This window comes from Anopheles gambiae, chromosome 3 (genome assembly GCF_943734735.2).
Source record: "Anopheles gambiae chromosome 3, idAnoGambNW_F1_1, whole genome shotgun sequence".
Classification (NCBI taxonomy): Eukaryota; Metazoa; Arthropoda; class Insecta; order Diptera; family Culicidae; genus Anopheles; species Anopheles gambiae.
Window position 1 is genome coordinate 71,942,666 of NC_064602.1, and position 26,829 is coordinate 71,969,494.

A 26,829-nucleotide genomic window follows, 5' to 3' on the forward strand; every position below is an offset into this window, starting at 1 on the left:
CATCGCGCAGTCAACCCGGCTCCGATTGATAGCCGCCGCGGTCGAACACATTATGAAATTGCTTCCTATGCCGGGGGCACCAAACAAACACGCACTGGCTCTCTTCCCTTCCAGAAAATACCCCAGGCCTATCGACAGTCGACAGTCGGCATCTTGCGCACAGCTCTTCCATATTCATGGCATTCCTTGTTGGATCGCATACCCGTGGCGGATGCGATTTTTTGTTGGACACCGACAGCACTCACCGACGTTGTATCCAGGAAATGGAACGAAAACAATCCACTCTACCCCGGAGGGAATTGATTTATGTGCGGCCAACTTGGGGAACGAACTGTCGCCAACTTGGCTGCGGTAAACGATCTGCTGTGGGGTTTGCAATGGGGAGGAGAGGTAGGATTTAGTCACATTTATTTGTCTTTGGAATTAGTTCTAATTTGTTCTCACATTGGCCAGGGATGAATAACAACGTTGCGATGCTGCAGTACGTCGTTTGGAAAGCAATTTATGTTGGCGAATGCCAATCAATTGCAGTTTGTACGCGTGCCAATATATGATGTGTGCCGACAGACACTTATAACATCAAAGGACAGAGACGTGAGCTGAAGTAAAAATATGAAAATAAATCATTAAACATTTTGAAATGAAATAAACCAAACAAGCTGTCCTAAAACCTGCTTGTTATTAGCAACAACAAAAGCTGAAACTAGAGGAATCTCAGAATCCTTTTAAGTCGATGAAGCTCGAAGAAGCTCCACTCCAAATCCAAGAGTATGGCAATCAAGCGAAAAGGAGAAAAATCCACTCGCAACCAGTTGCATGGAACGATCTTGTCTGCATTATGCATTCATAATGCAGTTTAAAAGCACCCTAGTTTGTTCATTCAAGGGTCATTGTTTTAAATTTTACTCTTTGCAGACCACTTCTAAGGTTTCTGCAAAATCTCTTTCCTTTTTGGTCAGGATCAGAGCAAGAAATCGTTCATTCGTCATTAAATAAACAGAATAACATCATCAGAAATGTCCCAATATTGCTTCTTCGTCACATCGAAAGGCATCAATTCCAAGTGAATCATGTTAAAAGGGTAAAGGCACCGTTTTGTTCCGCTTTAAACTAGTTCAAATGGCACGGTAAGCAACATAAGACAACGAAACTAATAGCTCCTACCAACGAAATTGTTATTATTCAATCAAAAGACAAGCCATAAATATTTCATTTTTATCTACCGAGCCACTGACAGTTGACTTCTTGGTGGTTCAGTGCTGTGGAATAACTTACGACTTCTGGAGGGCTTGTTAAGTACTCGCCGTAGCACAGACCAACGCGAGAAGCATTGCTTCGTACGCCCACCCGGCAGGTTGACGTACACGATATTTATAACATTTTATGTTGATCGTAAGTGATAATATCGCCCTCCACACAGATCCAAAAAAAAAAAAACATGTCCAAAGCATGTTTTTTGTACTGATTTTTGGAGCTACAAGTCCCGACTGGAAACAACCGGGAATGTGGATCACGCTAGAATTTACGATGGAAGTGAGGAATGTAAAACAGGTTTCCAACCACGCAATTTTCTGTAACATTTGTAGCGTTTCAAAGGAATAAGCTTGTCGCATAAGCAAACACAGCAATGATTGGTTAATGATTTCAGCGAACGCAATTATTATGGTTAAAATATTACCACCATTACACAAAACTCAAATCGGATAGAGATCGGCTTTCCCAAGAACACATTTCGCGCATTTACCAAGATTAATTTCAATAAAATGGTTGACAATTTGTTGGCTTTGTGTAGAACATAAAACGAACCAAAAAAAACTCCCATAATTCGCTGTGGAATTTGTGAAATATTGCCCTCTCGCTATAATTGCTGCAATGTGTCAGAAAGATGATACAAAATGGGATAATAATCACGGGGAGGATCACAGCGTGACCTCAATTGGAAGTTAAATAACGAAAAGCGGGACAGCAAAATTAAAAAAAACCCAGCACATATGGTGGTACAACAGCATGTGTGTTTGACCTGCCGCCACATGCTGCTACCAGCAGTTTGGCTTATTTACGCGCGAAAGCTTTTGTCCGCAGCATGGGTTTGAAACAATTTTGCGGTTGTTTAGAGTTGACCGACAAGCCATTAAATAACCATATTTTATAGCGCCATCGGGCGAGCGGCAAAAACAGGGATGGCAGGGGGTATGGAGACAACGCGAGGGGACAGAAGGCAACGCCCAATATAATGTCACAGTAAATTGTGCGCTTTTAAACGGCTCGTTAATTGGATCGAGAACAGCAATTGGTGTAGTGGATTATGGCGATTAATTTGTATATGTTGTAATTAAAATGTAATGGGAAATAAATACATACCTTAGGATTAATATCGGCTGTTTTCGTTTCGGATAATGCTTCAAACCTACCGACACTCCACACGTGCAACTTTGGTATTCATTTTGGGTTTTTTTTTCATAGAAAAAATATACTTCATATTCATCACTACCATCTGTATCTACGGCGATTCGCGCATTCGCACATCTCTACGTAGGCGAACCGCGTCCGCGGGCTGTGATAAACGCTACACCACACTTGGCACACCCTAATCCGTATGGCCACAACACATCTTGAGCAGGTCCAGCCGAACCCAATGACATTCAACTGCCCAAACGCACACAAGCACACCGATCAAAGCTCTAACAGCTGTTGATGGCAACGTGTGTGAGGTGGTGACTTCCAGTGGGCACCGTGCAGCTTTCCGGACCCGGACGGCACGGGTGGAATTGTCACTATCCCGAAGAAGTTTGCACTACATTTGCACGATAATCCTGGTGACCCGAACGTGGACAAAAAAATGGAGGTTAGTGATAAGAAATAAGTAAATTAAAACCATCACTTCGACTCACCCGTAAGGATCTTTTATCGTTGGCCGCTGGGACGCAGCTGAAACACACACACACACATAGAAACGCCCGCAAGGAGCAAAACGTCCCGAATGTGGTGATCGTCGTCCGATGATTCAATGTACACGTGGGCATTGGGGCCCGCCATTTGCGACAACTACCACCCTAGAGGTCACCCAAAATTGATTGTGTGTGTTTCACTGTTTGGCGGCATTTGTGTGTGTGTGTTTTAGTGGTTTTTGTTAGAGTTGGTTGTTTGCTGGTCGGCTCGGTAGTTGGTGGTGGTATGTTGCACTGCCTGCCAGCCAAAGCGCAGCGCCACGGTCTCACTTGTACCCGCTGGTGCGGCGCGAACAGTAGCTGGACGTTTGCGAGCTGTTTATTGTGCCGACCAGCTCGGACGGGTAGACGTGATTCAGGTGATGATGGTTGAGTGTTTCGATCGGTTGCGGAATCGGAGGCGGATGCTCCGGTGGCGGTGGCAGATAGTCGACCCAGTTTGGAGGAACTGGTGGGGGGTGTTGCAAGAGCGACGAATTATTAGACATAGTAAACAGAAGAACCGTGGAGTTCGTTGGGACTTACCATTGTTTGGGTTGATGGGTCGCGGATAGCCGTAGAACGATCGGAAGCTGGACGAGGTGGACGAGAACGTATCGTGACCCTGATAGCCCAGATCCCCATTGTCACTCCGTGGAATTCCGTTGATGATCATCGTGGTAGCGTACGGCGTTGGACTCTCCGGGGACTGTAAAGCGAAACAGAAGCGCAATTCCAACGTTAATGATTCAGTAATTTATCGCAAAAAATGTAATTGATATCTCGGATTAGAAGCAGAATTGCCAACGTATTGAACATATTTTTTGTTATTTAATAATGTTATACACATGTTCTTTACTCATACGAAGATAGCAACAATATACTCTACAACAATGAACTATTTGAGCCATAAATCCAGATATTTGATAAACTATACATTATTTAAATACTACATCATTTTCAACATTTAAACAGATCCATAAGATTCTTCATTACTCAATAATGGATATTTGTGATCAGAACTAGTGATGGGAAGAATGAAGTTTTCGCCGGAATCGATTCCAGATATCTCAGAAGTTTTAAGAATAGATTCTGGATGATAGGTCCGGAATCAGTTCCCGGAATCGATTCCGGAATCGGCTCTGGAATCGGAATCGGCTTCGGAATTCGTTTCGGAATCATATTCGGCTCCGGAATCGGAATCGAATCCGGAATCGAAATCGGCTCCAGAATTTGTTCCGGAATCGGTATCGGCTCCAGATTCAGAATCGACTCCGGAATCAGAATCGACTCCGGAATTAGAAGCGGCTCCAGAATCGGAATCGGTTCCGTGATTGGCTCCTAAATCAGAATCGGTTTCGAAATCGGAGTCGGTTTCGGCATCTCCATAAGAATAAACGTTTGGATCCACTAATGCTACGTATTGATAGACGCAAAGAATCAAAATGTGCTTGTAAACGATCCATTCTCATCGAGATCCCTGGACTGATTTCACTTCTGAATCTTCGTATTTCAATTCAAGAACTAATTCTCATTTCGGAACTAATTCCAATTTTGGAGTCAGTTCTGATTCAATTACCGGAGCAAATTGCGATTCCCAGATTCATTCCGATTCCGGACCTGATTCTGATTCCGAAGCCAATTTTGATTCTGGAATCGATACCGGAACCAACTCCGAAATCGGCTCTGGAATCGGCTTCGGAATCGGCTTCGGTATTGGCTCCGGAATCGGCTCGGGAATCGGAATCGATTCCAGCATCGGAAACGACACCTGAATTGATTCCGAACATGGAATCGCAGTCGGGTAGGTCCGATTCCGAGCTCCCACCACTAATCAGAACCACAACAAAACGATGTGACTCTACATTCATGTTTTACAGAAAATCGTCCTTTGTAGACCGTGTTTAACAAGACTTGAGAATTAAAAACAAGAAAAAAAAACTCACCTTCCGATTGTAGAATGACGTCAGTCCACGAGGATCAACCTCCGCGTAATCGGTCCCCCCATCCGCCAGTGGGTACGTGTGGTGTGTCTGACTGCCCTCCAGCAGTTTAATCGAGCTCAACCCCGAATCCTTATCCGTATCGCACGTCCGCCAACCGCGATCGATCCAAATCCCACCATCCTTCCGCGACATGCTCAGGTTCGCTATGTCTCCGCGCCGCCCCCCGAGCGTCGGCACGGTCACAACCGGTTTGCCCAAGCCCTGGCGCCGCCGGAACACGACCACACCACCCGCAATCGTCACCACCAGTACGACCACGAGCGAAAACACGACCAGCAGCATAAACCACGTCTCGTGCAGGAAGTTGTGCGCGTGCGGCTGATGCTGCGGGTGTCGCCGGTCGTCGTAATCGCCGTACAGCTGGTTGTGATTGTTGTGCACACCCTGCGGTACGATCACGAACGATGGGTCCATCACCAGGTAGAGTGGCTTCGAGAACGGACCCATCCCGAGCCGATTAAACATGGCCACGCGAATCGTGTAGCTAGCGCCCGTCGTCAGGTTGTTCAGCATCACCGACGTGGTGGTCGAGTTGAGCGTCATCTGGGCCAACAGCTTCGAGGCATTGTTGCCCGACTTTACCTGTATCTTGTAGCCGACCACCGCACCGTGCTGGTGCTCGCGCAACGGTGGGCTCCACCGTACCCAGCCGGCCGTTAGATTCAACATCCCGGCCTGTATGTTGGTCGGCGGCCCGGTCGGCATATCCTCGAGCGTGCGTACGATGCGCGCGTTGCTCGGTTGACCCTCGAGATTTTTAAAGTACGGCGTCAGGAAGAACTCGTACCGGGTGTACTTGTTCAGGTTCGTGATGATGTGGCTCTCCGTTTCGCTGTTCGGTATCGGCAGCATGCTGTACCGCTGCACGTCACTGTCGAGATCGCGATAGCGCACGTAGAACCCTTCGATGTACTCTTCCGAGCCGCCGATCTGCAGCTGCCACTCGAGCCGCACCGACGAGGCCGTTAGCGCAATGATATCGATCAGTTCGAGAATCTGGCATAGGGGGAAAGCGAAACCGCAAAGCGGGGTGGGAAAGACAAAACGGAACGTAATGTGACGCAAACCAAAACTATCTCCCCTCGTACATCTTTCTCTCGGTGACACTTACCTTTCCGCTCAGCACCATCCGGGCCGTGTCCATCTCCTCCGGTATCGTTACCCGATCGTCGGACGAAAGCGTGCGGATGAGGGTCGAAACGGGTGACGGGGCCGAGAAGCCCATACCGTTTTCGGCACGCACCGAGAAGATGTAGCCCGTTTCCGGCGACAGTCCCGTCACCGTCGCGGTGTTGCCCGCAATTTGACGCAGCGCAATCTTCCAGCCCGCGTCCATCTCGCGATCATCCGTGCTGTGGTACTCGATGGTGTAGCTGGCGATGGCATTCGTGCGCAGCTTGTCCTGGCCCCGAGCCCAGATCAGCGTCACGTTCGTGTTGGTAATGTTCGCTGCCTTCGGTTGGCCCGGTGCGGACGGTAGCAGCTCCGCGTTGAAGATTTGCTGCGATTGGGGCGGCAGATTGCTATCGACCTAATGGGATGGAACACAAAAGAGTTACCGAAATGTTTGTGTGAGATGACAAAAGTATAAACATTTGATCAGGTATGACGTAGTCTTCTATTTAAAAAAGAAGAATTATTTATGCTTGAAACTTACACTCAAATAAGCAGACCAGGAATATTCATGGTCATCCAGCTTTACGATGCATCGGTACCATCCACTGTCCTCGGTTTGAAGATCTGTAAAGGAGATCAAATAATAGATTTAGTAAATAGTTGTTATAAATATAATTGGTTTTGCTATCTGATTTTTCTGTGAATCAAGTTGTTCTTGTTCTTGTTCTTGTTCTTGTTCTTGTTCTTGTTCTTGTTCTTGTTCTTGTTCTTGTTCTTGTTCTTGTTCTTGTTCTTGTTCTTGTTCTTGTTCTTGTTCTTGTTCTTGTTCTTGTTCTTGTTCTTGTTCTTGTTCTTGTTCTTGTTCTTGTTCTTGTTCTTGTTCTTGTTCTTGTTCTTGTTCTTGTTCTTGTTCTTGTTCTTGTTCTTGTTCTTGTTCTTGTTCTTGTTCTTGTTCTTGTTCTTGTTCTTGTTCTTGTTCTTGTTCTTGTTCTTGTTCTTGTTCTTGTTCTTGTTCTTGTTCTTGTTCTTGTTCTTGTTCTTGTTCTTGTTCTTGTTCTTGTTCTTGTTCTTGTTCTTGTTCTTGTTCTTGCTAGTACATATCTTATACATTATCGTTCTTTTTACAACTTGTCACACATTTCATCATCCTTCGCCAATACCTTGAATTAAACTAAGTTTTACGTTTAAAATCACAAAAGTAGGCAAAAGCCCTGTTTATGATGTTTTCCTCTAATTTAATGGACAGAATTACTAGCACGTTGTAAGTCCAATGGTTCCTCCATTTTATGAGGTGAACAAAACCTCGACACACCATAGAACTTTAAGCAGCATCTTTATGCAACGGTAGCGTCCGAAACCCCACTCGGCTTGTTGTTTAAAGTTTCAAAGGACGCACAAAGTAAACGTCAAAGTTGCGACGTTCTCTACTCATGCGGCTCACAGGTACCCACAGAACAGTACAAGTTTGTACTTGGTACGAAAGCATCGTCACCCAGCGACCGCTTTTGAAGAGGCTACCCATTTTCTCCATTCCAATGTCAGTATTTGTTCTGGGTAGGACAAAAATCCTGCCCGTCGTCCTGCCCACAGGGGACGCCGAACGTATGAAGCAGCATGGTAAGTAGTTTTTGTGTTTCATCCCCCATCCCTGCTACACACCTGGGGTGTTGTACACTTTTAGCAATGTATAAAGAGTGTATCTTTACGATCCTTCCCAGCAAATCCTTGAACGTGGGCAGGAGGAAAAGCGAGGTTTTGTGATACAAACGCGCACAAAATAAATAAAACAACAAAAAACTCTCAGCAAGAATCAGGCAGTACAAGCACCGTTTTGCGGTATAGAAAACGTACAGCAGCAAGCATACAGCATAGAGTAAACGCCTTCTTGTACGTGGAACGAGGTGAAAAGCGACCGTCACCTAGGTGCGCTTTCATTAGTGAAAGCATGTTCGAAAAGCGTTATGTTCTTCCACTACAATGTGTAGCATGGGATGTTTCATTTCATCGTCCTGCTAAAAGGGTGTAAAGAAAGGATGTATGCTGCTCTGCAGAAGTTTGCTTTCATGCAATAACACGGTGTTGTGGTAACGTTGTGACGCATTGTGGCGCAAGTTTAGAACACGAGAAACGTGTAACGAGTACAAACCAGTACAGAACACTATGTTTACGCTAGTATCTCAAAGCTGTACCACAAATTGAAGGCTAGAGAATGGTTGAAATTACACCAAAATCCCCACAGTCTTCAATCTCGTTCTTAATAAGACAAAAAACATCCAAAACGAATCGCTTCACCACTTAAACCCGAACAACGTAGTTGTGTAACAAGATACTTTAATGACTCGTAATAATGTCACTCTAACCCCAAACCCTCCATTAGGCGAGTTAGCGCATCGAGATCTTTAAATACCCGTGCATCCTAACAGAAGCAGAACCCTCATTAAGCTTCCAATTTCAACACACAGAATCATCCGAAAACGAGGATTTTGCACAGAAAAGCATTACCCCTACTAAAACCTCGTTCCAACCAACTAAAGTTCATTTTGTCATTACCGTTTCCCGTGCAGCGCTCGTCTTCAGTTTTTGGGAAAGGATACCAACCCTAATCAAGACAATGACGCGGGGTTTTGCTAACGGAAGACCAACGAGCAACTAGAGATCCACCAAAACCTCCAACAAAAGTGTTACAAACTGCTTACTTCAAACCCTCAATGAAACCGCGCTGTGCGGATCTCCATTTCGGCGCCATATCTAATTATTGACCTCTTTTTCGCAAAAGCCCCTATTTTTGTAAGAAATACCACGTCAAACCACGAGCCGAGGCAAGAAACAATATTAATGGGCCTTCAAGTAGGAAAAATTGATCTCGATTGGCAAACTGAAAAAGGAGCGCTGTACTGAATTGGTAACACTGCATCATTTCGCCATGGCGATGGCTTAATTCTCGGCCACCTTCAAGTGTGCAACGTGAAGTGTGTCCAACTCTTCCAGTCTAGCACTTGACATCTATGTGGAGAGGGGGGTTTCTCTCTTGCTTTTTTGGGTGTGCTACCGTTGGGCCAAAAATCGATACCGTTCGGTTCTTTACCATAGTACTTATGCACACTACAGTACGCTATTTAAGACATTCGCAAAGCCTATATGACTGCCAGTGGACCGGTGGTGGTGGCTAAAGTGGTACTTTACTGAAAAGTTTAACGGGAGCGGGAGCATCGACAGTAAAGAGAAACAAAAAATGTGCCACAAGAATTTGGGTCCTTGGCAGTGTGTACCTTAAATGGTCGTGCGTAAACAAAGTAGCTCAAGCGAGGTGTGAGAGATGGTTTTGTGCGTTTGTTGAAGAGACCTTTACCGGTTTGGTTCATTGGTTTTCTGACGTTTAAAGCAACGGGGAAGATGTTTTGATTCAAAGCTATGGAGGCGATACAATCTTGCCAAGACACTTGAGTGTGAGGAATTCAATTTTTTGATACAGTTTGTAAAAGTTTTATTAAACATTCAATTTAAAGGAAATTTAATGGTGAAGTAAGAAATTGGGAAAATTGAGAAAGAAATTGAAAACAAAAATAAAGGAAAAAATGCAACAAAAAAAATCCAAAATCATCAAAATCTTATCCATTTACGATCATTTTACCACCCTTTATGACTACTCGTAATCAATGCAACAAGGAAAAATCACACAATGGGTAAAATTGCCAGAAAAAAATCTTTTAAAGTCACCTTCTAAAAGCCAACCATAATGTCAGCGAAGAAAGTGAATTCCATTTCCTACCTGTAGCGAACACAATACAGCCCCCCCATGCTTCCTCATCGACTTCGTCGTTGCCGAAATGATATTCCCCATTTCGACAAAAAAGAAAACCTGTGCACGTACGCACGTGTACACAAACGCACACTAGAGGCGCGCGCACGCCGCCCATCATCAGGGGCATTTGCATTTTCATCGCAAGAGCAACCCACCATCGGAAGTCATCGACGATGGAACAGCCTTCATTCTAATAAAAGTTATTCAGTCCCCTCCAGCACCCCCTCTTTCTTGTCGTGCAAATGAAGGTTCGAACGATTCTTGTTAGCTGCTTTTAGACACAGGGCAAAGTGTGTTCTTCCACTTGCCGAAAGCTCAGCAGGAAACACTTTCAATGATAGTGGAAGTCTTTGGGGTTTTTTTTTCATTGTTGGTTTGGTGCTCACTTTACTCTTACTCTGCATCGGTAAGAAGCTGTTAACAACGCATCACGGCCGATTGGTTTTTGGCTGTTGGAACAGAGCGGAACAGGGGAAATTCGCCGCCAAAGTGAAACGTGCCGTGCATGTGGAAAAAGTTTGGAGGCCGGAAATTTATACGTAAAATTTACGGCCTTTCCCCAGCCTGGAGCCGAATTATTGTATTTTAGGGTGTTTCGGAAGTCGCAAAAGGTTTGAGCATATTTTTTGAAGAAAGTTTTTCAAAGATTTGCTCGTGATTTTTTGAAGCAAAATGGGAGTTGTTATTTTGCAGATGAGATTAAAGCTCTACAAAGCACGTTATTGTAACTCTACCTCATCTTTTCGGGGCAATTAAAATTAAAGTATAGGTCCATTTTTTCCAGGCCCTCCTTTAAAGCCTAACTTCACTCATAAATCATCCCGAGAGTCGATAAAAGTTTATCAATTTGGCGCAAAGCACCTACTACTCATGGAGTAGCAAATTCATCAAACAGCAAAAAAGATCGAGGTAAAGCAGAAGCAGCAGCAAAACAAACAATCGTACAGTGCGCGTATCATATGCCTTCACCCTCCGTGTCCTCTTGAGACAGGCTGGGGTCGGTGTGTGGTTACAAACAACCCTCACATGGGCGCATATCCATGTGCCGGGAGAGGCTGCTGCTTCTGAGGATCAAATTGGAAAACTTTTTTGATGAACCTCTTTTCATTTGCGTCGCTTTTTGCCATGGAAATTGTGTGATGAGAGTGATGAGCTGTGAAGTACCGGAATATTTTTTATTGGAAGAGCCCACACGTCAGAGATCACTCTGTACATGCCCGCCAGGCTCCGTTGATTGAGGTACGGTTTGGAGTGGGAAGCCTATCTGGTTTGAGTAGGGAATGTGTTGTGGTTGAAGAGGCGAACGAAAACACAAACAGCAAAGTAAACATCACATGCTGCTTGCTCTTCATTCTTCCGGCGTAACGAATAACATGTGAAAAAAGTGGTCCAAAAACTCCACTCAATTTCACAAAGTGCAATATGCGAATATGGAACGATTTAAGCTGGAATATTCATCCTTCAACTCGTTTTTGGTTGCAATAATTTGAAACCGTTTCCACTTGAATACAAGTGCCTACAATCGCTAATATTGAGGGAAGCTTACACACACACACCATCCATCCTGAGAGCCGCGAGCTCGAAAAGATGAACCCAAAGATGAACCCAATAGCCCACTAATTGAATCATTGACAGCACCAAAAGCTCAATCAACTTTCGAGCATCATTAGCTTATCGAGCCATCGGATCTTGTGCTTTATTTTTGTTCTGCCTAAACCATCTACAGCCACCAGCACACAAAGAGCACATCATCCTTTCTTTCCAGCTGTGCATAAGCACACGGGTTCACACTCCAACGGTGGTCGCAAACACGAGCGAACCCATCTTCAACGAAACATAAGATGAAAGCCAACTAAGAGAGGTATGGGCTTTTCAGGCTGGTGGACACGATTTTTGTCCTGTGTCCTGTACATCTTTCTCCCGCTCTTTCTCTTTGGTTGTTCGGTTAACCTTATGGTGGCTTTGCCGGTGAACCATCCTCGAACAGATCATTTACATAATGACATTTAATTGAAAAGGCTTTGACTTTGGTCGTCGTACTGGAGGGCGCAAGCAACAGGCTAGCTAATCTGACCCGCAGTAATGGAGAGGAGCCTTTCAGTTCGTAGATTCAAAGGACCGAGAGACACACACTTTACCGTCACTTTACGGGGTGATGAGATTCACTTTACAAGATGCATCACGACTTCTTTTGGGGAGTAAAGCTGCACAGAGTTTGTGCTTGTCGGTTTGACAAAGTTAGGAAACGTCAGAGAAGTAACAGTTGTGTGCTCTTTCATCACGAAATTGTCTGCTATGCGTAAATATAAAGAGCTGGAATGTGTCTCAGAAATTGAAATGCCTTGTATTCCAGCAACTTCAATGATTGAAAAACCTTTTCCGGACATCTCCAGGACAACTTACAAGCACAAAACTATTTCACAGTCTCACGAAGCTCTTGCGCACTACGTAAGATGGCAATCAAAGTCTCTGGAGCTCCCTGCGGAGAGTTTCGCCAATCTTGCTGAGAACTACCTTTCAACACAGGACTTTCAAATGTGATGGTAAGAACTCCTGGAGATGACCCTTGAAGAGGTTTTTGCATGCGCTCCCCTCTCCGCTCTGGAAGTTGATTGATGATGCATGAGCTGTTCGTGTAGCAACCTCCAAAGCCCAACCCTACGCAGTTCATCCGGCGAAGAGTTTATTGAGTTGAGAACATCAACCTCGAAACGAGAAGCGTAAAAAAAACTGCAACTCTGCTTAAGCACTAAACTGTGTAAAAGATTCAATCAATCATGTGTACCCGGTGGAAGCCTGGATGATAAAAGAGAAAACCGTCCATGTGTGGCTTGTGTGTGTGTTTGCGCTTGGACGGCTTGAACGTGGACTTTATCCGCTCGAGGGAGAGAAAAAAGGTAAATCTTTCCATGGTTGAGTAATGAAACCGGATATCCTTACTTCACTCACGAGTTCCCGTCGGCAGCGTTAATATACCACATGGGCACATGTCACCTTCATTTTCCGAAAACGGACTGCGAGATTTCTATTATTCTAACGTGCACTCGTCAATAATTGAGGTTTCACAAAGCCAGAGCCCTCCTACAAAGTGCATCTTACCCCAGGCACAGCTGGCATACAAAGCGCTCGCTTTCAATAATCAATGAAGCGCAAGTAATCGCATGGCACGGGGATTTCTCCTCCCTCAACAACAGATTGCACTTTTAGCAAGAACTCTGCAATGATGCACAAAGTGCACGGCAAGAGATTGCAGTACCATGTCAAAGTCAGCAACCATTAAATGAAGCAAATCGTCTCTAGTTGGACGGGAAGAGCATGTGCGTTGATGCCAGTTCTGGTTGAAAGGCGTTTACTTACGTTTGTACGTACGTAACCCTCCGTCTCATCTCATTACTGATGCACACACACATTAAACGGGAAGATTTAATGGAGGAAAAACTCATATTGTGCCGGTTGTTAGTGCATCAATTAAACCATTTCAATCGAACCTCAATTTCGCATTTCTATTCGCTTTTCAATTGGGTATTAAAGGACTATTAAACGGTGCATTGAGCGGAACAAATAAGAATCCTTTGCTACCCTTTCATTTCCATGGAATTAGGTTCCTATTTCCGCCTACCAATACGCATTTCATTTCATCACCATGGTAAAAATGAAAAACCTTCTTCCAAGTGACGCAGAGTTTCGCAGATGTGGGTTTCCATAGACCTCCCCCATCGCGGAAAGGTAACGCGTCGTGAGTTACAAAACTGGTTGATGAGTGTAACTGATGATTCAATTTAAATTCTGAACATATTACTCTCCTTTTGCCATGGATACTCGTGAGCAAGTAATCCTGTTTGGGGCTTGGGTTTATCATAATTCAGCTGCTACTTACCATCAATCCGTAGCGATCCACCGGAAAGAATTTTGAAGCGTTTGCCAGGTCCGGTAAGCAGATTGATACCATCACGTTGCCAACGGGGCGCTGACGAGGACGCTGTTGACGACGACGATGATGATGATGAAGGTGCTCCGTACGCAGAGCTGCGACAGGGAAGTGTTACCTTCGTTCCGCTCGGAAGGCTCTGATTGGAGGGAACCTGTTGCAGCAGTGGCGGTGGAATACTGTCAATTGGGGAAGTCACCTGGAAAATTGGGAGAACGTAGCGCTTTAATTGGAGCGTTCGGTGCACATACTGGTGAGGGGAAATTTCGATTGATTAAATTTCAGGTTTTGAAGAACTCAATGTACCTGTAGAATGAACATTTTCTTTCAGAATACAGATGACGCAGACAAAGATTCTCGGAATAACAGACGGATTATCATATTTCACAAATTAACAACACGAGCTGCATCTGACTCCATCTATAAATCTATGCGTTGACACCCTGTCAATGGGGATGCCACGCGTACAACGACAATCAGCAAGGGCGACAGATAAACAATAACAGCGACACCATGCCATGTCTCAAGGTGACCTGAAGCGGAAGCCGCCAACAGCTGATACTGATTAAACCGTACAGCAAGAAATAATAAAAATAACCCATGAATAGGTCAATGGGTCCCGCTGAGTAATAATAATATATGACATCTTAAGGTTAATCCAAAAGAGTTTATAAATCCATAAGGTCTAAACATCATCCCGTAATCACTGTCTAGATGGCGCTTGGCTTTGAAGTAAGTTTGATTTCATTTGTTTTGAAGAACATTTACAGGGTTTTTGTGATTTTTGTAACACTAAATTTTGTGACGAATATGATATCCAATGTATTGTAATTCGAAATGATACCATAAACCCCTCAAACACCCAGCAAAATTCACAGAAAAATAAAACGCTTTAATCAGGTCCAAGACATGTGAAGAAAAATGTTGGAAAAAAGGAATATTAAAACATTAGTTCAGAATATCACTGATGAATAATTTCATCATCTTGGGATCTTTCTGCTTCGAAAATAATCGATTTTGAGGTATTGTTTACGGGTTTGTAAAAAACATATAAGGCTTGAAAACAGATTAAAAAACTTAAATAGGACCTGAGAAAGACATTCATGTTGCAGAAATTATATAAGTTACCTAATTAAGCTATGAAATATCCAAAAAACTTTGAGGTAAAGTGTAGTAAGGCGATCTTAGACATTGTTAGTAATCTCCTCGCCAATATTTTCACGAAAAATTGTTCCCCATACATCCCGAATTATTCTACCTTAAATTCTATCCCAACTCACCTGCAGATACACCCGGCTCGTTACCGATCCTGCCACGCTCAGTGCCGAACAGACAAAGTATCCATCATCCTCCCGCTGCACACCCCGGATCTGCAACGAACCCTGCCCGGAAACGTGCATATTGCCGTAGCTGTTGTTCGGGAACATTAGCGTCTGCGAACCTTCCCGCGTCCAAAACACGGACGGCAGTGGACTACCGCCCGCCGAACATTTAAACGTCACCACCCCGTTGACGGTGACTTTCTGGTCCTGAGGCCGCACGATGAACACAGGAGGAGCTGTGAATACAAATAAAATGATGAAATCAGTTGAAGATGCAAACATTCGATGCCACTGGCTGGAGTTGGCAAAGACCGAATGAAGTGGTTAGGACATTTTTCGATGGATCATAAAATTGCGCAAACATTGTGTGAAGTGGAAAGTTACAAAAACGAGACCGTTTGGTTGGTGGTGTGTCGCATCGTTGTATGATTGTTGGCCGCAAATCACACACAGACGCCTACAGTGGTGGGGACCCGAGACCCGTTCAAGAAGAACCCGTTCGCAATAAAACGTCGCCAGTCGCCAAATGTGTAAAAAGTCGCACAAGGAACGAAATAAACGGGAGCATTGATACTCCCAAAAAAAAGCATCTGCCCACCACAAAATGACGCCACCACATTTGACGTGCATTTTTTTTTCGAGCGCTTGGTTGTTAAAATCTGATTTCCAATTCGGATAGCCAATAAACCGGCGGGGAGATACAGTTGGCTCTTTAAGGCGCGTTAAGCCCGTAAATGATGTGTCCGCGGTTCGCGCGACAAAGATTGCGTAAAATGCTGTCGGCCCGGATTATCGTTCATCGATCGTCGGTGCTTAAAGTTGTTATCCGATTCATGTCATTCCCTCCCCGCTTTAATGTCATCGATTGCATTAATTAGCCCGTACTTATCGCACACCCCCTTCTCTTTACTTACTGTTGACGGTGAGGCTGGCCCGCGCACTGATCACACCGACCGAGTTCCGGGCCTCGCAGATGTACTGCCCATGATCGTCGGCCGTGACATTGCGTATGATCAGGCTCCGATCCTCCTCAGATATTTCAGCCCGCCCGACCGGTATGTCACCGTGCTGCTTCGTCCACAGTATCTGCGGCGCCGGATCGCCCCCGACCGCACACTGGAACTGTACGCGGTGGCCCTCCAGCACGGTCGCATCGTCCGGTTCGGCCACAAAGTACGGTTTCACTGTAATAGAGAAATGAGGAAAGAGGTGGAGAAAAGTTGTAAATCATGCATCGACTCGGCGGTGGTGGTGGGTGCCAAACAACGGACTGGCTGATTAAAAATGACATAAATTATGATCCAAAGTAGCACCCGCTAAAAATTAAGTCCCCCAATCAGCGCAGCAGTAACACATCGGCCGCTTCGTTCGTCGTTCTGTGTGTGACTGTGTGAATCATTTTTCCTGCGTTTTTCTTACTGCGCGATGCGCGATATTTATCACGTGCGCGATAAAACACAAGCTTTCTAAATCGTTTTCTTCGAGTGTGCTGCTTCGCTGCTGCTTATCTCTCTCTCTCTCTCTCTCCCCCCCCCCCCCCCCCCGTCTTGAAGTGCCGGTGTGTGATGTGAACGAATAATTTAATTTGTTATGCAAATGGTTAGAAGCAATTCCAGCGCGGCCGAAACGGTTGTTATTCCCACTTCTCACCACGCTAACGATGCCGTTAGCCTCGGGGAGAAAAAAAGAAGCATAATGATTCCTTTTTACCATAGACATTAATCATTGTGGTGGAAAGTCAGAAAAATCGCTTGAGGAAATTGGGGATAGAGTTGGGAGTGGAGAGACACACACACACACACGGAAGGTGTAAAAAACCCGAAGCATATTGATCTTCATTTCAATGGGCTGCGAGCGACCGCACTTAAGAAAAAATGTTACCTCCGTAAATCATTCCCTTTGCCCCCCCCCCTCGCACACACGCCACGTGTTCTTCACTACCCCCTTCGCACGGCCACACTTACCCTGGACGGTTAATTTTGCGAGTCCACTTTCCCTCGAGCCGACCATGTTCTGGGCGATGCACTGGTAGCGCCCCTCGTCCGTCGGCCGCACGTCGCTGATCAGAAGGTTGCCACTGTCAACGATCCGTATCCGGGCGAGCTCCTTCGATGGCCGATAATCGTCCAGCTCGAGAAAGCCGTCGTTCTGGACAAGGGAAAAAACGAAAGAAAAATCGGAATTTTTACGTAAGAGAGACGACGCCGTGATAAATTGCGATTTTACGTTGATGATAATGGTGTGGCACTAGAGGGTGTGCCAATACCCAAAAAGAACACAAAAAAGGTTTACCTTTTTCCAGCTAACATTTGGCTCGGGATTGCCGCGGGGCGGGCTGCACTCCAGCAGGGCCGTCTCGCCCGCCGCAACGCGCGTATTTTTCGGCTCGACGCGGAAATCGTCCCGAAGCGCTGCAAGGGAAAAACGTGTGATTTTTTTGAAACTTTCTGTATGAAAATTCTGACTTTTTGAGCGTCACTTACTTGCCACCTGCAGTGTTGCGTTCCGGCTGTAGACCTTGCCGGCCTGATTGCTGGCCACGCACCAGTAAACCCCGTCGTCCTGCTCCTTTTTGCTGTGCACGGTGCGCAGGAAGAAGAGGGAACCGGCCGGTAGCAGGACATGGTTGGCGTCCAGCTTTACCTCCTCCCCGTCCTTGTACCACTGGATGACGGGCTGGGGCTTGCCCTCCGCTTTGCAGTTGAGCGTGACCGGATCATTCTTCGGGACGATCGTATCGCTCGGGTTTTCGATTATTCGTGGCGAGCGATATTGTGCTGCAAAAATGAGTCGAAAGAGAATTTTAGAATATTATTGAAAATTAACGAAATAGTACCTGGATTGACAACATAGTTTTTATGTATTGTTTAAATGCCTTCTAAGTCAATTGAAGAAATTAAACTTCATAAAACAGTTAATTCAGATTCCACCCAAATCGAAAGACGGCTTAAATACGCTTAAGAAGTCCAAAAGTACTGCGGCGTCTTATAAACCGTACTTAAAAGACAAATTTGCTAACTTGAGACCATAATTGAGGTCCAAGATCATAAGATAGTTGTTGGACTGTAGTAACGCCAAAAATCATTTTGAATAAATTGTTCAATGACGTGAGATTATGTTACAGAACTCAGAAACTTAGGTGACTTAGAAGAGTTATATTAGTAGACATAAACTTAATCCAGTGAAAATTTAAAAATAGTAAATAATTGCTCCTTTGTAGACTGTTAAGCTATTTCGAGATGATTCTTCGGGAAAGATAGATTTGTTCAATGATTTTACGAACCCATTTAATATTAAGAGCATAAATGTAAAATTTACACTAAAAATGCCTGTATCCAAAATAATCCCCTACTTCTACTACTGAATGATTTTTCAATCTGGGTATTTTGATTCTGTAACACTTACGGCTCATTTGGAGTCTTCAGGCCTTCTTCACTTCACATTCTGAGTTGTATATCTACATTGTCCAATGTTTTATTTATCTAATATCTACTAATTAGTATTTCGTTTGTGAGCGATGCAGACGATCGATTCGATTGTCAATAAAATACAGAATTATGACAACTTAAAGATATAATCGTTGGCCTCCAATTCTGGCTCTCGGGGCAGAATTGGAATGCTTAAAATCCATATCTAGTGCAGAGATTATGGTCCAAATTTATCAGAAAAATAGATCACGATCAAATGATGCCTGATGTGTCTTCACAGGCAATTAACAACCAAGTTCATAAACATATTCCAAAAAGATTATATCTTTTCGTACAAGACAAACACTTTAGGAGAGTATTTAAAATCAACCGCTCTGTATACAGCTCCGAATAAAGAAAAAGCCTCAATTTCCTTTCTTTTATGACACATCTATTTGTATCTGAAGACACAGGAGTCAAACGGATACAAGAAAACACCAAAAAAAGCCATCCAGAAATGTACAGAAAAAAACAAACTCCAATCTCACTACCAGCATCTACCACCCCAGTGTCACACCAAGACAAAATCCACACAAAAAATGAAATCGTTTCGAAACCATAAACTCACTTGACATAAGAGATCTCTTTTAGTTATTACGAAACAGGAACAAATTAGTCACCGTGTACCAGACCAGCAGCGTGTGGCACGGTCGACCAGCTTAGCCCAGCTTCCCCGAAAACGGAAGAAGCAGATCATCGACAACCGAAGACACCGAAAAAACCAACGACCAAAAAAGAAAAAAAAAGAAGCAGAACATACCCACACCCGAAGGAGAGAAATATTGGGCGTTAGACTGCTCGGCGTAAGATGTGTGAACAAACTGCCGCCGCCAGTGGCCGCGATACAAAACATCGTACGAAAGTAATTTTTCATGTTGCCCACGCCCTGCCGTTCACTTGCTGACGATAAGCTTTGCTTCCGACCGGCGAAACGAACGTCGAACGAAAGGAAGTTTGCCTCCATTTCCCACATCCACATATCCTCTGCTGTATGCTGTGTTCTTTTGCAGTGGGCGCATATGGGTTCGTTCGTTGGTGGTGGTTCGTACCGAAAGGATGGAAGAGATTTTTGTCAATATAAGGGATTAATAGGGTGTTGCAAGCTGAGCGAAGCGATGCTAAAAATTGACAAACTGTCTGGAGGTTTTGTGCGATGGAACGTTTTCTGGGAAGAGAGCCAAAAAGATAAACAGTTTCGAAACGATTAACGCTCATCGACGGCATTGTGTCCCTGTGGGGGCTTCTTTTTTTACTTCATTTTATATCCAGATATAATTTGTAATAAATTGTTAATTCAACAATACCAACAAATGGCCTCAAAATGGTTGTCAGCTTTAAAAGGTTAGAGCATCAATTAATCACAGTTTTAACACCACTCAACTGACTCATCGGTTAGTTTAGCGGAGAAACTTGTTAACTACAATGTAATACGACATTTGCACCATCGATGCGATCGTTTTATGCCCCATTTTCGACAGCTGAAGGCACTGTGCAGCCTTAGTGCAACATTCTTCGCGAAACCAATCTCGATTTCAATTGATACTAGCGAGCGAACGCTCGCGATCGTTATGGCGAGAGGAGAACATCTGTACGAAAAGCCCTCCTGCGGGGCACACCACCGACTCAAACATTACACAGCTAGTGAGAGCCTGGTGTAACGATCGGTCTGTCCGCCCACAGGTATGCAATTTCAATATTGGCAGCGGCGCCCCGTCAACTCTGGCGTGTCTGTGTCATTTTTTAACCCATGCGCAAGCGCACCAGCGACACGCGACACGATCGTGCGAACATGCAAACGCCATCACCACCATCGCCGCGGCGTATGCCCAAAACGGGTAGTATGCGAAGGTCGGTGCAGCAATAATGGTCAGCAATAAAACCGCGTGTAATATAAAGGGAAGAGGAGGAATAAAAAACAACCCCCCCACCACTGCAACAGTCACCCGACGAGATTATTTCTATCAACCGGCGAGTGGCAATATCCATGGCAGCCGCCACCGCCAGATAGACACCACTCTGATGAGATGAAAAATGGATCAGTTGCGGCATGCAAATGCAAAAGGGTACAACAGTTGTACGGCGAGAAATAAACACCTCCAGATGTACTGGAATGGATCAAGTATGTCATGGTTTAGATAAAAAGTAACTAATTAACACAGAAAACAAGAGCCCTCAGTACATCCTGGTAGATTTCAACGGAGTAATTATTCTGAAGGTGCTTAGAATCGCCTGGACCTCTCATTTCTGATCCTACGCGTCTAGTGGGATGATGGTAGTTCAAGCGTAAGCTTAACAAATTGCATTCACGAACGCACCCACGGCAGCTTGGGTGCAAAGACTTAATTTATGATTGACAGTTTTAGGCGCTGTGTGGTACACTACACTAAGCTGTCAGGGATAAAGGCTCATAAAGTGTGCGAAAGGTACAAGAATAAATTAGCGCATTAAGAACGACGGCGCCTCGCTTCTCGGTTGCTATTGACAAATTGTCTAGAAGCCTATTGCTTTGTTCTAGGAAGTGTTGACGTCAAAATCAAAGTCCAATAAGACATCACAGAGGCGGGTGTGGCGCGTACGATCGTTTCTATTGTCGAAGGTCCGGAAGTTTGGAAAACCGGAGGTTCTCTACGACCTAACCCCTGGTGACTCATCGTCGCTGTGGTTTAGAGCAAAAGGTTTTAAAAGACAGGAAGCTGAATGACTAGACCCACACGGCCTGTCTGAGTGAGTTGGTATAGGAAGTTTGCAAGTTATTGAGAAATTCAGTTACAAGGCACGTCGTCTTTGCTGCAGAACAAATACAGGATATGCCATAAAAAGTGCATTGAAGTTGCATGCCCTGACACACATGCCGATGATATGCTCCAATGGCTTCCCATCTTTAGCAAACTTCATCAAATTTATTAAGATATCTCGAAAAGATTGGACATTTTGCACAACAAATTGTGAGGGCCCATATGTTGTCGTGCCCTAGATATCTCTTTCCGTAGCTCGGTTACTCACCGACTGTTGGGATTTACTTGGAAGCGCTTCCGATAACAATCTTCAACTTGGCTTGTGGCATGCCGGGGGTTGCGCACTTTTCTCCGAATTTGCTCCACCGTGAAGCACTAGTAATGAAGAGATATTTTTTTTTTTAATATTCTACCCACGACAGTTTACGGTTAAAATATGGCAGCAGCCATTCGAGACGAGACGTCCCATGCTCGATTGCTGCCAGCGGGAGCTGCGGAGACACTTTGTTACAGTTCACAACAACGCACAACGGTTTGATGCTGGCCAGGGGTTGGGTTTTATCCCCTCCCTCCCGATCACTATCTATGCTAATCGAAGTGACTTCCCGTACGGAAGCTACACCAAATGTGCTCCCAAATGTCCGCACTGCTGGACCTTCTCAGAAAGAGCGCGCCCGCGCGTTCAAGTTATTCATGAACGGCGGATGGAGATTAGGCACTAATTTATCCACAAATTGGTGAGCGCTGGTGAACGGAAGGAGGAAAGATTTTAAGATATTAATAAAACATGTTGATAAACAACTCAGGCAAGATTTATTTCTGCCACACTAAAGATCAAACATTGCTGCACATTAATGTTGTTAGCGCATCTGGGGTAGTGTGTGGAGATCTGTGAAGGCCCTGTGAAATCCCCCGGGCAACGCACATGTGTGTTTGATGATCAAAAAAGTGAGATGAAGATATTTTAAACAAACGCAGCCAGCCAACACTTTGCATCAACAGTGCGAACAGTGAAACCACGTGAATTTCACGTTTGATGCGCATCCAAACCGGCGTTTTCGCTACCGAATGCCGGGCTTTCCAGCATTTGCCGGCGAGTAAGATTATGCCATGTGTCAACAGTGCCATTGGCAGACAGAAGCGCACAGTGCAACAACAACAACAACGACAACTGCACTAAAAAACAATGACACGTCTTTGTTCTGGTACTGGCGTTTGATACAAATTTGCCTGCAGCTTGAACGTTGTCCCCTACGGGGAGTGGGAGAGATGATACAAACAGTTGCAGTGCTGCAGTCAGTCAGGCGCGCTTCGGTCGTTAGAGGGCGCGCAGCTGGATCTTCGTTGGTGGCCAGTACAATCTTGCTGCTGCTGCTGGCGCTGCACTGTCTCATCCTGTTTATTTATCGTTTTTCTTTGAAATCTGTTGCACAAAGTGTGGACAAATATCCTCAAGTGATGTGGGTGGGCAATGGGGAAAGCACGCAGACGACGCAGATGGATAATAAAAGTTTGCTACAAATTGCCCGCAAGGGAGAATGACTTATTGTAAGCTTTAAGCAGCAAACACCGATGCTCCGATGTTTCGTTGGAATTAGCAGTTATATGTACCACAGCATTGCTTTAATAGTGCTTTGCAAGTGAAATATTAACGGTAAAAGCGTCTTTAAAATAGGAACTTTTTTAAATTGATCGAAAAATGCTAGCGATCAAATGGAAAACGGTCGATTTCGCAAGAAATCTTCGTTACGTTGAATTGAATTTTAACTAATTTTATCTAGGAATTAAAGCAATTTTAAAGCCAACAAAAAGAACAAGTGAAAAAGAATAGTATAGTATAGTTTTAAATCCTCAAATATTTCCACCACAGCTTAAAACATGATAATAATTCCTTCTGAGGGCATAAATTTAAAAATCTGATTAAAACCAAACTGGTTATTTAGTACAAACTTTTAACTCCTTTTGTTTTCATTTCTGTTCCTAAAAGGTAATGTTGTCTATATAATCCTATCCAGTTTCGTTGATAATTTAAGAAGATTCTATGACATTCCAAATTGATAAACAATTAAATCCCTGTGCATTGGTAAAATCATAAACTTCAATTACTATTCTAAGGTATGTTCGTTATTAATTGTCCATGTTTTGTAAACAATTTCGAAATTGAGACCATTCAGTACGAAATTAGTAGAAATAATAATAAACAAGCTCTTTTTTTTATTACAAAAACATTGCAATACACGAACAGTATCACTACATGGCATGGCATAAAAAAGCGTGTGCCCAACGATTGTAATGAAAAGCAAACAAGATCTCTTACTTTTCAATGTTCATATAAAACGGAGAAAAAATAAATCGTTCCTTTTATTAAATTGTTCCATCCAATGGACCAAACAAGCAAACATACTGACACATACAGAAAAAGATAGAAAAGACATCAACTCTCCCCCTACGATCTTTTTTTAAAAATTACAAAACATCATCATTTCGAAGGGGCAAGGCATGGGTGGTATCAATATCATATCGTTTTCACGTCCACGTTGTCATACATCATACATCATGTCATTGCGGCGAGCGTCGGTTTTTATTAATCTTTTCCCCAACAACCAGGGACGGTATCTTTCTCATTTTTTTGTTCAGAAAAACGACAGCAAATTAACCGCGACATAAGGCGCTCGTCAGCGTCAGCGCGAATGCAGCTATATTCCACCCCGACCGAGTTCGAGGATATGGGATGGTGGTGGGCGAGAAACCGCCACGAAACGCAACCATATCGCGCAAACGTAATTGGTTCAACAAATTATTAAATTGATTTATTTAACTCACAACCACTGCACCCTGGGCTGTGTATGGTTAGCAACTGTGTGTGTGTGTATGTGGGTTTTGATAATAAACCCAGAGATCGGTCCGGTTCTGTTTGTAGCCGAGCAGTTCGTCAAACATATAATGTCCAGCCCGACCTCTGATTGGTGACATGCAGCACTTGTTGTTTTTTTTTAAGTTTCGACTGTGGGAGGAAGGAACAGTTTGTGCATTTCACTACACCAATTGCATCAAATTGTTCGCCCGCGATGGACATCACTGTTTGTAAGAGAGCACAACAACAACAAAAACAACAAAAATGCTCCCCAAAGAAAGAGACAACGCAACGGGTATGTAATTGAATTTTACAATTTCATGGCTTATGCACACGCAAGGCATGAGCGAACGGTTTCCGAATGCTTCGGTAGCATTGAAATGCAATGCCGTACCATCTGACGACGCACCGGCACCGGCCATGGGTATCATGATGATGAATGTGGAAGTGGACGGTTTTATTAACCACGTTATGTGAGAGACAAACACGGAAAAAGGATCAACAAGCAAGATAGAGATAGAGAGAGAAAGAGAGATATAGCGAGTGGACGGTAGATTACGCTGCATGTGATCGAGTTTACTTTCTAAAGTACTCGCGTGGGCCGATTCACTTGTTTATTGTCATGAGTAATTGACTTTGTCCGTTGCCAATTATCAGTGCTTTCGTGATATTTTAGAGACCAAAAGTGAGGTTTTTTTAGTAAATGCCAACAAACGTAATATTACAATTTATTCTTCAATTTCAACCCCTCAAATATCACTTGAAAACACAACATGTAAAGAATACCCGTACCATACATTAACGAATTCATTTCATACCACACCATTCAACACACAGCCACTTGAAAACATTTTAATTTGTTACATCCATCTCGCCCCCCGTGTTTGATACACCGAAACCTCCCGCGCGTTTGATGCTCCGTTGATTAAATCATAATTTTCGTCGTTAACAGGCTTGCAGACAGGGGGCACACACACACACCCTTCATTGAACCCCATCGAGCGTGTGCGTACGCCCTTCCGTACTTAGTAACGGCAGCGTAACTGCCACTGTCGCTGTCTAACAACGTTACAAAACGGCTTCAAAGCAGCATCTTTGATCCAGCACAAGTACGCAGGCACACATGACACGATGCGGGTGACTCTCATCGCACCGAAACAAGTGAGGAGAGAATTTTAATTTTCTACTTGTAAAATTGTTGCACAGGCAACACACTTCACCGGCAAAAGGCCAGAACAGAACGTAGTTCCGGTATGCTGAACGATCAAGAGTTCATCAGGGCTCATCAAAAGGCTGAAAATTAAAACCAGGCTGACGCTGGGGAGTGGACGATATTTTTAATCTCACAGCTATTATCAGTGACACTTTGTGCGTCCTAGTAGTATATCCGTGTGCTGCCCTCTGTCCGGAAATAGAGGAAGCTCGCTTTGAATTCCGCAAAATAGCGCACAAATGGAGCAACATGGAGCGGAAGAATGAGCTGTGTTGTGTAAGCTTTTCCAAAGCGAGGGCACAGAAAAGTAAACAGAATGATGGTGTCTTATGAAAAGATTTAGGTCATTTTCTTCCCCGGGAACGGGATGCGAACGGTCAAGATGATTTGCGAAAACGCCTTTTTCTTAGCAGTTTGGCCTATTTTTATCGGTACGGTCCCATCATCATCGTCGGCCATTTTGGTTGGGGCCTTGAAACTACACCGAAGACGAAGGGAAAGGTTCTTCCTTATACTATAAAGAAAAGTTTTTTTTTCTTCTTGATACGCCTGTGTTGTTGTATCGCTACTGTGTAAAGGTCTGGTTATGATTACCTTTGATTAATGTTTGACCAGTGACCCCCACACATCCAGCGCTTTGCCGGGCATGACTCACCTCAATATTGCACTATATGTTTTTTTCCTTTTCTTTTATGTATCTTTTCTATCGTCCCCCATGAATTTTCCAATACAAACATTCTCGCTTAATCTAACAAGCAGCGGAAAGGGGAGTAAGCGAGCCCACATGGTGACCTGCCCTCGGGGCACACACTGCCATTGGCTCATCAGCGCGTGCAAGTAGTTTAATCGACAGTGCACAGTAACCAGTTATTTTTACATTAAACAAAATCACATCATTAATATTCCAAACAACTACGCCGGGGCGGTTGATTAATACTTCAGTATTTTTTCTTCCCCACACACTGGGTGCAAGTAATCAGGCGTAATTGTTTCTTAACCAAGAGTAAAGCTCCGTATGACGTACACCAACTACGTTCAATTTCTTGCCCATTTATATCAATAAAAGGTAGAAATTTGGGATGTTCGGTAAGGGGTGGCCGTCAACTATAGACAAATATTCAACCAGATTAAGCGAATCTCCAAGGTCGTACGGGAAAAGCTTAAAGATGTGAAAATTGAACTCACACAAGGGCAGAAAAAGAAGGCAAAAAACACTTTCATAACAAAGATCCTTACGTGCGATGAATATCTTGACCATTTTGGTGTGTCTGCCCCTTTCCCCAAGAGCTCCCCTTCGTAATGTAGTAGGGATCCCTAAAAAGAAACATTAATTTTACCCCACATACTCCACATATTTCCTGTTAGACCTACAATTTGTATATGTGTTGGTGTGTTTGGGGCAGGGTAAAAAAGGGAAAGCGATTTCCTTTGTACAATATAAATTTTCCCTTTATTACGA

At 44.1% G+C, this 26,829-nt stretch overlaps 1 protein-coding gene across 1 annotated transcript in view; it reads right to left on the reverse strand.

The window, feature by feature from the left end:
• Positions 1-2,431: 2,431 nt before the first annotated feature.
• Positions 2,432-26,829, reverse strand: part of LOC1270988 (roundabout homolog 2) — a 42,286-nt gene continuing 17,888 nt past the window's right edge. Inside the window, exons 3-14 of the mRNA XM_061662658.1 lie at positions 17,585-17,878; positions 17,394-17,512; positions 17,066-17,249; positions 16,016-16,285; positions 15,060-15,337; positions 13,729-13,978; positions 6,591-6,673; positions 6,045-6,464; positions 4,874-5,929; positions 3,474-3,636; positions 2,892-3,396; positions 2,432-2,813 (exon numbers count right to left, since the gene is read on the reverse strand). Coding sequence (XP_061518642.1) covers positions 3,215-3,396; positions 3,474-3,636; positions 4,874-5,929; positions 6,045-6,464; positions 6,591-6,673; positions 13,729-13,978; positions 15,060-15,337; positions 16,016-16,285; positions 17,066-17,249; positions 17,394-17,512; positions 17,585-17,878 — 3,299 coding nt within the window. The 3' untranslated portion in view covers positions 2,432-2,813; positions 2,892-3,214. The remainder of the gene's footprint in view (positions 2,814-2,891; positions 3,397-3,473; positions 3,637-4,873; positions 5,930-6,044; positions 6,465-6,590; positions 6,674-13,728; positions 13,979-15,059; positions 15,338-16,015; positions 16,286-17,065; positions 17,250-17,393; positions 17,513-17,584; positions 17,879-26,829) is intronic.